The sequence below is a fragment of the Canis lupus genome, chromosome 31 (assembly GCF_048164855.1).
Source record: "Canis lupus baileyi chromosome 31, mCanLup2.hap1, whole genome shotgun sequence".
Lineage (NCBI taxonomy): Eukaryota > Metazoa > Chordata > Mammalia > Carnivora > Canidae > Canis > Canis lupus.
The window spans coordinates 21159165-21171179 of NC_132868.1; the positions used below are offsets into that span (position 1 = coordinate 21159165).

At 47.0% G+C, this 12015-nt stretch overlaps 1 protein-coding gene across 7 annotated transcripts in view; it reads left to right on the forward strand.

Moving 5' to 3' along the window:
• ST6GAL1 (ST6 beta-galactoside alpha-2,6-sialyltransferase 1) overlaps positions 1-4883 on the forward strand; it is a 121974-nt gene extending 117091 nt beyond the window's left edge. For all 7 annotated transcript variants that reach the window (XM_072807773.1, XM_072807775.1, XM_072807771.1 and 4 more), the window contains one exon: positions 1776-4883. In XM_072807773.1, coding sequence (XP_072663874.1) covers positions 1776-2017 — 242 coding nt within the window. In that variant the 3' untranslated portion in view covers positions 2018-4883. The remainder of the gene's footprint in view (positions 1-1775) is intronic.
• The last annotated feature ends 7132 nt before the right edge of the window (positions 4884-12015 follow it).

Below are 12015 nucleotides of genomic sequence, written 5' to 3' on the forward strand. Positions count from 1 at the left end.
CCTAAATGCGGGCTTCAGACTTTCTTCTTGGACACATGGAAGGGCAGCTCTTTCCTCTGCCCCCCCCGCCCCCCCCGCAGGATGGCTCTTCTCCTCCAGATAGCTCCAGGACACCACCCTGTGTGATGTGCTTGCTCTCCTGGAATGCAGACTCCCTCAGGGTGGGAGGTGAGACTGAAGCATTCTTTTTTTTTTTTTTTAATTTTACATTTTTTTCCTCAAAACTTTATTTAGATTCTAGTTAGTTAATACATGGTATAATATCGGTGTCAGGAGTAGAATTCAGTGATTCATCACTTACATACAAGCCCCCGTGCTCCTCATCACCAGTGCCCTCCTAATCCCCACCACCCTTCCAGCCCTTCCCCTGCCCACCTGCCCTCCAGCAACCCTCAGTTCTCTGTCTTTAAGAGTCTCTTAGTTTGATGGGTTCTTCTGGGTGCAGAACAGGGTAGCCCCGTGGGAACTGTCCTCTGAGCTCATGAACAACTGAGTGTTCAATGTCACACGCACTCCTTGGAGAAAGGGATGGGGGCCATCTCAGGACCATATCTTCATACCTTTTTCTTCAACTTCTGTATGTATGCATTTGGGGCTCTTCTGGGAGACCTTATGAGCAGGAATAGTTGGAAAAGCATCTGGGGAACACTCTCCCATCGCCCCAGTGGCTGGTGTTTATCCATGCAGTCCCCTCCACTGCCAGCCCTGCCCTCATCCATCCCTCCTGGTCATGGCCCCTACCGGGCCCCATACCACTGCTGCTGGGAGATTTACTTGAGACCCATAGGAGGTGCTCCCTCCCATAATTTCCAGAAGCCACTTCTGTTGCGCCTTCCCCAGCTTGGTTGCAGAAGTATCTTTTCTCCCCCACTGGACCAGGGGCAGCCAGAGAGGGCTTTTCCCATATCTGATTCCTCTGGAACATAGTTGCTGCTAGCAGTTCACAGTTTGGCTATTAGTGAGAACTGCTTCATCCTAAGGGGTCAGAAGGGGTTGTTAGGAGGAGTCTGAGAGCCATGATCTCACTGTATGCTAGCAACAACCTGTGTGGTAGGAGAAGCGGTTGGATCACCCCTCGGGGCAGATGGAGACCCTGAGGCCCAGGGAGAGACGTGTCCTGCATGAGACACTTGAGCCAGGTGGGGACGAGCGTGGGTGTAGCAGGAGTCTCCTGCCTCTCGTTGGGTTGTGTCTCCAGCACAGTGTTCTGTGCCACCTCCCCGAGAGCGCCAACCTGGCCTCACCCCCTCCGCTCTATCTCCTGTCGGAATGAATGGAGCCCGTCAATATGGGCTACGCAAGTTCCTGTTCCCACCACCCCCCTGGCAGCTGAGGGAAGGACAGCCTCCCCACCCACACTCTTTCTCTGAAGTACCGTTAAGAAACAACTCCCCCCAGTCAGCGCCACCTGCGAGGCTCCCGCTGGATACACAAGTGCTAGAAAGTACTATCTACGTGTGATGGTACTGTCTCCTCTGTCCTCTTGTCCTCCCTCTTCATGTTCACACCGATACACTCAGTGACTGATGAACGGAGCACTTCAGTCCTCTAGTGTTTAGGGATTCACAGGTCATAAGCTCAGCAGCCTGCACCCTGAGGAAGCCTGCTGGACTGGCTTACTGGCAGAGCTCGGGCTGAGAATCAGAGTTGTCAACAGAAACTCTAGATCGACATCTCCCCAGGTTTGGGTTTCTGAGCTGCTGGACTCACGGGGCAGACCTCTAGGGTGCTGGAGTGGGTTGTCGGGCAGGACTTACCTCTGCTCTCCTCTTCAGGTATCATCATCATGATGACACTGTGTGACCAGGTGGATATTTACGAGTTCCTCCCATCTAAGCGTAAGACTGATGTGTGCTACTACTACCAGAAGTTCTTTGACAGTGCCTGCACGATGGGCGCCTACCACCCACTCCTCTTCGAGAAGAATCTGGTGAAGCACCTCAACCAGGGCACAGATGAGGACATCTACCTGCTGGGGAAAGCTACACTGCCTGGCTTCCGGAGGATTCGCTGCTGAGCATGGGCTCCCTGGTCAGGTCCCCCTCGCCATTCTCCACCAAGTCTGGGCAGATCACGCTCCTAAACAATTGCGGCCCGCACTGTGGGCCTTCTGTGAGCGAGAACCACAGGCTGTAGGAGTCCCAACAGCAAGCAGCCAGGTCCAGCCTGCCCCGTAGCTGCAGAGGTGTGCGAGCCCAAAGCCTCCTGCCACACACATGTACACACACACCTAGCATTCTTTCCATACCACCTTCCCACCAGGGCTGCCAAAGCTGGGCTGTTTTCTCCTTATTTTCACAAACCAGCACTCTCCATTGCTTCAAACCTGCACTTTTACACCGATGTCACATTTTAAAGAAATTCTCCCAAATTATGATTGGGCCAGTATTATAGGGTGGCTCTGGGGGCCAATGAGTGGTACTGGGCATAGGAAACATGTCGATTCCTCCAGAACAAAGTTTCTCCCAAAGCCCATGCCCCTGGGAGAGGTGGCATTCCTGTCTCTCTGGCTGGTTTGGTGGGTCCTTAGCCTGGGTGCTTCTGAGCAGAGGGTCTTGATGAACCCACACCTTCTCCATATGGAGAAGAGAGGCACAGAAGGGCACGGTCTCCATCCTCCGGCTGTCCACAGTTCAGTGGGAGAGAGACAGGGAGGATTCAGTGTGCTCAGTGCTCAGGGCGTTCGTGGCGAGGCCGACTCCGTGCTGTCCGCTCTCATGCTCAGAGGGGCCACGCATTTGCCGTGACTGTGGTCGGAGAGGGCTTCGCTGAGCTGCGCGGTGGAGGAGCTTTTAGAGGAAGTGGAGAAACACGTCAAGCAGATGTTTGAGTCATTTGAGTTGTGTTTTCCCTTCTGCCTTTACTGCCCATGTTTATTCTCTAAGGTCTGCCCAAACTTCAAGGCTCAAGTTATTTTTTAAGGAAACCGCTCCCTCTGAGTGCAGCCCCATGGCAGACACCTGGCAAGCCAAATGCCAAAAACCTGACTTGTCCACGCTCGGCCTGGCCTGACCCTTCGCTGCAGCTGGGTTCGCACACCGTGTCCGCTGCTTCCCTGTCAATGCCTGCCCCACCCCCTCCTGCCTGCCACCTTGTTTTTCCCCTCTAAAACAGTAGATTGTTTCCCTCTCTCAAATTACTTTTAAGGCATTTTGTACTTTAAAAGCCTCCCGATCCGATGATTTCTTTGACCTTCATGGGCTTTTTTGCAGAATGTGTCTCAGGGAGTTAGGGATGTGGTTCCCTAGAATTTAAAGTTGCTCTCAGAAGTCAGAACCTTAGGGCAGCCTGGGTGGCTCAGCGGTTTAGCGCCACCTTCAGTCCAGGGCGTGATCCTGGAGACCCAGGATCGAGTCCCACATTGGGCTCCCTGCATGGAGCCTGCTTCTCCCTCTTCCTGTGTCTCTGCCTCTCTCACTCTCTGTCTCAAATAAATTTTTAAAAAAAATCTTAAAAAAAAAAAATACAGAACCTTAGAGATAATGGTTTATCAGACGGCTATGCCCTCCACCTCTCCGGCAAGGGGCAACGTCAGAGTCTCCAGATAGAGCCCCTCCCACCGTGGTGTGCAAATAAGCTTCCTGGGGAGTTTTGCTACCCCCTTCCCAGGTGAAGAACCACACTGGACTGGTCTGGCCCCGGTGAGGAGAAGGTAAAGGACTCACTCAGGGTTACAAAGTAATGCTGTAGAGCCAGGGCTCCTAGACCCAGGCTTGTGGACTCCTGGCTCCATGTGCTCAAGGGCCTCTTCAGCTTGAGTTCTAGACCAGCGGTCTGGGAGCTGGAGTGCTCTCATGCTGCCAGACCCTTGGGTTATATGGGCAGTAGAAGGAGTCCTGGAGAGAGAAGCCCTGGGTTTTCAAATTGATGTTCCCCTGTTTACTAGCCATGCCACCATGGGCTAATTCTCCTGAGGCTCTGTTTCCACATTTGCTAAATGGAGGTAATGAGCCTACCTCACAGGGTTGTTGTTAAGCTTACATGAAACACCTGTCCCGGGTCTGTACTTGGCACATAGCAGGTGCTTAGTACATAGTGGCTTCTTTGCCTCTCTCCCTCCTTCTTCCAATAAGAACCTGCTCCAAGCTCACACCTGGGCAGGACCTTGCTTTGAGGGAAGCCAGAGAGGGAATCCCATCATCAGGGAATTAACTATGCTACTGGGAGACGACAACTGCCCTGGCTGGAGCACCCAGGAAACCATCCAAGGCAGCGGGGGTGCAAGTGCAGAAGTGTCCCTCCTCCTCCTGCTCCCTCCTTGCAGCTCTGGTCTTTTGGCTTGGGAATAGGCAGAGCATTTGGGCTGCTTCCTGCTGTGTAGAGGGAGTCTTCTCCACCTCTGTGCGCCCAGGAATTCTCAGCTTGCTTTAGGTTCTCTTTCGATGCACTCATTGCAATCTTTGAATCATAAACAGAGGAAGGTGGCATTCCACCAGTGGGAGATAGGCGTTGGTGTGGACACTGAGACTACACTGGGTAGATGCTAGCTTTTAATTGTTATTATTAATATAAGGGATCAAATTAATTTAAGTGTGATTCTGGGTCTATGGAACTTTTAATTCTGTGTTCTCTATGGAAACTAGTAAAATGCAAATAAGACAGGGGTATTATTGTTGGTCTGGTGAGATGTTTAATATTTGCGACAGGTAACTTAAAAATGGTGACTGTGTGCTGCAGGGAAGTCCCCGTCCCAAGGGGTTTGTGTCTTTGTCAGTAGGTGTCTCTTCATCCTTTGTCATGTGTTCCCCCAGTCCTTCAATCACGTAAGCTATTCATTTTGGTTTGGAGACCTCCATCTCAGAAGTGTCTGAAACATGCCTAATCTCATTCTGAATTACCCAAAGATTATGTAAAAATTTAAAATAAACATGTTTTTAAAAAGCTTCTCCCTCTCTTCTTACTCGCTAAGGGAACCACTGCTGCTTATCACCTTTTGTCTCCAAGGAGGACATGACTGGAATCCCAAAGCCACGAAGCCTCCCCCACTAGCTTCTCTTCAGTACTCCAGGAGTAAGAATGGTCTCTTTATGTGGCAGCTTGATTGGTTTTTCTCCCTTTTGCTCTTGCTTGGATTCAGATGACTGAGTTGTCTGCCCCCAGGGAAGGGATGAAGGAGGACAGAAAGCAGAAGGAAGGTGTTCACCTTGGTTTCCAAAGGCCTAAGGACCCTAAGGGAATGATGTCTCAAGGGGATAGCTAAAATGCTTGGATAAAAACCGTGAGAAGCAGGAATAGGAGAGAAAGGAAAGTTCCTTTTCTCTGCGAACTGCATACACCTGCCATTCTGGCTTGAATGTGTCCCCCTAAACCACACTCCATTGCAGTCTGTTTAAGTATGCAAGAGCAGGGACGCCTGGGTGGCTCAGTGGTTGAACGTCTGCCTTTGGCTCAGGTTATGATCCCGGGATCCTGGGATCGAGTCCCGCATCAGGCTTCCCACAGGGAGCCTGCTTCTCCCTCTGCCTATGTCTCTGCCTCTCTCTCTGTGTGTCTCTCATGAATAAATAAATAATATCTTTTTTTTAAAAAAAGTGTGCAAGGGCATTGTGTCTACAAAAACTATGCACAGACCTTAATAAAAAATTTCTTATTGGTAAAAAAAAAAAAAAAAATACTACCCATCATCTGAGCTTCCAATGAGTCATAAGTAGAGGGTCTTGCCCAGGTGTTGCTGGCTGCTGACTGATCAGGGTGGTGGTTGCCGAAGGCTGGGGTAGCGGTGGTGATTACTTAAAATAAGAGAACGATATGGGGTGCCTCGGTGGCTCAGTTGATCAAGTGTCTGACTCTTGATTTTGGCTCAGGTCATGATCTCAGCATCATGGGATCCAGCCCTGCATCAGGCTCTGCGCTCACACTCAGCATGGAGTCTAATTATGATTCTCTCCCTCCCCCCCTGCCCCTCACCGCCCCTCACTTGTACTCTCTCTCTCTCAAACAAAACAAAACAAAACCAAAACAAAACAAAACAAAACAAAAAAACAACGAAGTTTGCCACATTGACTCTTCCTTTCATGAACAATCTCTCTGTAGCATGCAATCTTGTTTGATACATTTTACCCACAGTGGAACTTCTTTCAAATTGGGGATCAGTCTTCTCAAACCCTGCCACCGCTTTTTTTTTTTAATGTATTCATGAGAGACACACAGAGAGAGGCAGAGACACAGGCAGAGGGAGAAGCAGGCTCCATGCAGGGAGCCGGATGAGGAACTCGATCCCAGGACCCTGGGATCACGCCCTGACCAAAGGCAGACGCTTAACGGCTGAGCCACCCAGGCGTCCCTCCTGCCACTGCTTAATCAACTAAATTGATATAATATTCTAAATCCTTTGTTGTCATTTCAACAATTTTTACAGCATCTTTACCAGGAGAGTTCCATCTCAAGAAACCACTTTCTTTGCTCCTCCGTGAGAAGCAACTCCTCATCCATTCAAGTTTTATCTGAAATTGCAGCAATTCAAATATAATAATAATGAAAAACTTGGATATATGGCAACAATTATTAAAATGTGACATAGAGGAACTGAGCAAGTGCTGTTGGACAAAGCATGCCAGTAGGTTTGCTTGACACAGGGTTGCCACAAACTTTCTTAAAAAATGCAGTATCCACAAAGTGCAATAAAGTGAAGTACAACGAAACAAGATATGCCCGTATTTACTTCTGGCACCTGCACCCAGTGCTTTAGTGCTGTAAGCTTCCTGGAACTCAGCTGTAATGCCCTATCAACGCAGACTGGGTTTCTGTCCAGACCCCAGTGGAAAGGGAGCTCAGGATAGAAGTGACAGAAAAATAGACTTCTGGGAACTGAGGTTTGTTCTCGCCACATTTACAGTGGCCCTAAATCTGTCAGGTCCTCTTAGCTGGTGAGCTAGGTGGCCTGGGCCCCTCTATCTGCGTCTGGAGGGGAACTCTGCAGCCTCCTCAGGCTGCCTTTCCCCTACTTCCCACTCTAGTTAATCTGCTGCTTTTTAAAAAGGTGTTTATGTTGGACATGAGGGAGAAAGAACGAGTCCCTGGCTCCTCCTCACCTCACCAACCACTTGGGAGAGCCAGCCCACAAAGGGAAAGGCCATTCCAGCGAGAGATTCGTCGGCCACCCCAGTAGCTCTCCTCACTGACCAAAGCCCAACTCTTAGGCTCTTTGTTCTTACAGAAACCTTTGCACCCTGACAGCGTGCTGAGCCCACACCCCTAGGGTACCAGTTCTGTAGCCGGAAATGGGAGGGGAGAGGGGCACACCTGGACGCCCCAACTGCCACCCCCACCAGTCCTAGCTCCGGCCTCCTGTGTGATCTTGGTTTCTTCTTTCCTTGTGATGCGCTGGGCAGCCCTCTGGGATGTGCTGTGATTTAATAGGGAGTGCATTATTGTCCAGGGTCACTTTCCACTTTTCCAGGCCAGAAAATTCCTCCCCGTGGCCGGGATAATGACATCAGTTGCAGGAAAGAGGAAAAGGCCTGGGGCACCCATAAAAATCCCACCACCTGACTCATTTATACCACCAGCCAGTCCTTTTCAGCACTGACTGGATAACAAGTTTCTAATAGGAAGAGGACTTCAGTCCAATGGGTGGTAGTGGGAGACAGTGACAAATGGCCACAGTGCCTGCCCTCCAAGAAATCAGAGCCTGGGAGAACGGGCCTGCCTTGCCTGTGTGTGGTGTCAGGCTTAGGTGAGAGCAGCAAGGCCATTTTCTGGAGCGCCAGACCTAGGTGGTACACTCACGCTGCTAGGCAGGCATTTATAACTGGAGAAGAGTACCATACAAATGCCAAATAATAAGAAATGGGATTGTACAAGGAAAAGAACGATAATGAAATTATAGAAAAAAAAGAGATTGACTTGACAGGGATTTGGGTAGTCTTAATGGGTGACAGTCTTGAGGGATGGGCAGGATTCCTTTTTTTTTTTTTTTAATGCTTTTTCTGATGATAATAGTAGTACATATTCACTGTTAAAAGCATGAAATCATAAAGGGGAAAAAGTCATCTGCATCCTATCATCCAAAGATAATCTCTGCTAGCAGTTCCCAATTCTATTTTAAAATACTATATATCCATACATACACACACGTACATAAGATCACATCCCACTTTTTAAAATTTAAAAATACATCACAAAAATGTCTCCAGAACAGTAGGGATGTCTTTGTAATTACACTTTTGTGGGGGGAAACAAGTATAAAAAACCGCATGTCCAATTCTAAGGAAAATTGTATAAATTATAACATATTTTTTTTGTAGAATATCTGCAGTGACACAGGCAGAGAGAGAAGCAGGCTCCATGCCAAGAGCCTGACGCGGGACTTGACCCCGGGACTCCAGGACCGCACCCTGGGCCAAAGGCAGGCGCTAAACCGCTGAGCCACCCAGGGATCCCCCGCCATCTGAGGTCTGAGGAGCAAGAAGGATTTGGAAGCAGTGAATATATTTTGTATGTGGCAGGGTTAGGGTCAATAAGGCAGATTGTTGTAGCCAGGCTTCAAAATGAACCCCACTGACCCTCACCTCCTGGTTTCATGTCTTTATGAAATTCCTTCCCATGCTGGAGAGTACTGATCAGTGTTACCAGTAGGATACTGAGGAAATGACAGTTTATTATTTCTGAGGTTAGGTCACAAAGACATTGTAGCTTCCACCTTGCTTTCATCTGGATCACTTGCTCTAGGGCAAGCCAACCATCATGTCATGAGGACACTCCAGCAGTCCTGCAGAAAAGTCCTGAGAACTGAAGCCTCTTGGGAACAGCCAACAGAAACTTGCCAGCCATGTAAAAGCAAGGTTGCTGGCCAGGTCCTGTGGTCAGAAGGGGCCTCCAGCTGTATCCTGCAGTTGGGTGGGGCTAGAGACTGTGCTCTCCGGCCAGGCAGCGCTGACGTCTGGGTTCCTTCATCAGGTTGGGCCCACTATACTCTGCAATCGAGTCCAGTCACCATCAGGGCTCCCTGCCTGTGCAAGGCCAAAGGTTGTGTTCAGCAAGCAGGCAGGATCACAGGCTGGGCTCTGAGCCTGCCAGGGTCACTGTTCAGGCTCCCTGTTTTTGCAGGTTTTGCAGAGGTTATGCTTAACAGTTGGACAGGGGGGCTGGTGTGGCTCTCTGCCTAATCAGGGCTGTAGGATGTGTCAGGCTCTGTTCTGAGGGTTCGATGAGTATTAACTCATGTAATCCTCACAACAAGGAGATCGACAATTTTGTTATTCCCATTTTACGGACGAGGCAACAGAGGCCTGAACAGGTCGGGTACGAACGGAAGTAACAAGTAGGTATTAGTGGAAAGAGCCTGCTCTAGTGGTACGAGCAGGGTACAGTCCAGCTCTGGAGCCCACGCTCGAAAGCACTATGCACATCAAAGCTTTCCACACGTTTCTGGATTTTTCAAGTAGGCATATGTAACTGGGGAAATCCAAAGGACCAATCACCAAGACTGAAAGGGGAGTTTCGTGTTTAATACAAAGAGGAAGCAAAATAACCCTCAGGGTAAATTCCTACCTTTTGAAAATGTTTCCTGGAGTAGAACCAAACCTCACTGCCATTACCAATGGCCTCTCCACATGGGGACGACTTCTTGGGGCTTCTGCTGTGTCCTGTGCTCCCTGCCATATCATTCAAGGTGATCTGCACCACCGGCCCGCTGGTCTGCCACTTGCCAGGTGGCCTGCTGACATTTTCATCGCCAAAGTGTCTGTCCAAGTGGATGGTGGAATGAAACACGCAAGCTGCCTCTTCTCTTCCCTTCTTTTTATTTTTTATTTTTTATTTTTTTTAAAAAAGATTTTATTTATTTATTCATGAGAGAGATATATAGAGAGGCAGAGACACAGGCAGAGGGAGAAGCAGGCTCCATGCAGGGAGCCTGACATGGGACTCAATCCTGGGACTCCAGGATCATGCCCTGAGCCCAAGGCAGACGCTCAACCACTGAGCCAACCAGGCGTCCCTCTCTTCCCTTCTTTTTAAATATTTTTTTTTATTTGAGAGAGAGAAAAAGAGAGAGCATGAGCTGGAAGAAGAGAGAATATAAAGCTCAGCACAGACTCCAACTTGGGGCTTGATCCAACGATCACGAGATCATGACCTGAGCCCAATCCAAGAGTCTGACACAGCCAACTGAGCCACCCATGCACCCCAACTCTTCTAACCCTTCTAATGTAGTCGTCCGTCTGGGTCTCTGTGGCCCCAAGGAGTTCCTCAGTCTCACCCCTGGGTTACGGGATTTTCACAATAGTATCTTGTCTATGAATAGTTGCTAGTTGGTGTTCTTGTGAGGGAGGCTGAAATAAGGAATGACCTATGCTGCCATCATGATGATATCACCCAGTATATCTTTTCAAGTGCTTATCAGCCATTTGTATATCCTTTTGAAGAAATATCTATTCAAAACCTTTGCCCATTAAAAAAAATGGGTTAATTTTGTCTTTTTATAATTGAGTTTTTTAGGAGTCCTTTATAAATTCTGGATAAAAGTCCCTTTTTGGATATATGATTTGCCAATATTTCTCCCATTCTGTGGGCTTTCACTTTTTCAATGGTATCATTCAAAGCACACAAATTTTTAATTTTTATGAAGTTTATTTTTCTTTTGTTCCTTATTCTTTTGGTATCATATCTAATAAAACTTTGCCTAAGGTCATTAAGATTATTTCTGTTTTCTTGTAAGATCTTTATAGCTTTATTCTCATATTTGGGTCAATGATCCATTTTGAATTAGTTCTGGGATAGGTATAAGACAAGGAGTCCAACTTCATTTTTTGGAGTATGTGGATATTCAGTTGCCTCAGTACTATTTGTTAAGAAGATCTGATATACTCATGACCATCCTTTTGCATATAAGGCTTTTTGGAGTCTCATTTGGTTTTAAGTGCATTTCTTAAAACCAATACATTATTAGATTTTGTTTTCTGACTCAGAATGCTAGCCTTTTATGTTTTTATTTTTATTTTTTAAAAGATTTTATTTATTTGAGAGAGAGAACACAAGCAAGAGGAGGGGCTGAGGGAGAGGGAGAAACAGACTCCCCACTGAGTGTGCAGCCTGATGCAGGGCTCGATCTCAGGATGCTGAGATCATGACCTGAGCTGAAGTCAGATGCTTAACCAACTGAGCCACCCAGGTGCCCAAGAATGTTAGCCTTTTAATAGGGAGATTTTAATTTATTTTAAAATCATTTTAATGTACCATCATAATTATCTTTAACTGTTACCTTTTTTCATTCTGTTTTATACTTCCAACTATTTTTTGTTTTCTCCTTTTATTATATAGGTTTTCCTTTTATCATTTTCAGAGCTTTGTATAATATACATTTGATATAGCATAGTATATATATCCCATATGTCATTCTACTCAAAGCTTTGCAAAAGTACTTTACCCTATATTTCACTCCTTGTCAGAGTCAAAAATGAAACGATATCTTATATTTCTATAAGTAAAACAAATCTTATATTTCTATAAGTCAAACAAAGTAAGTTTGACAAACTTTTATTCTCTATTCCCTATCCTTAACCTTTGTTACTATTAGGATTTTAGTCCTATGACCCAGCAGTTGCACTACTAGGCATTTACCCAAAAGATACAAATGCGGTGATCCAAAGGGGCACCTGTACCCCAATACTTATAGCAATAATGTCCACAATAGCCAAATTATGGAAAGAGCCCAGATGTCCATTGACAGATGAATGGATAAAGAAGATGTAGTATATATAAACAATGGAGTATTACTCAGCCCCAAAAAACAAAATTGTACCATTTTCAATGATGTGGATGAAACTAGAGTGAAATATTATGCTAAGCGAGAGAAGTCACTCAGAGAAAGATAATTATCATGTGATTTCACTCATATATGGAATTAAAGAAACAAAACAAATGAATGTAGGGGAAAGGGGGGAAAAATAAAATGAAATCAAAGAGGGAGACAAACCATAAGATACTCTTAACACTAGGAAACAAACTGAGGGTTGCTGAAGGGGAAGGGGAATAGGGTAACTGGGTGATGGGCATTAAAGAGGGCACCTGATA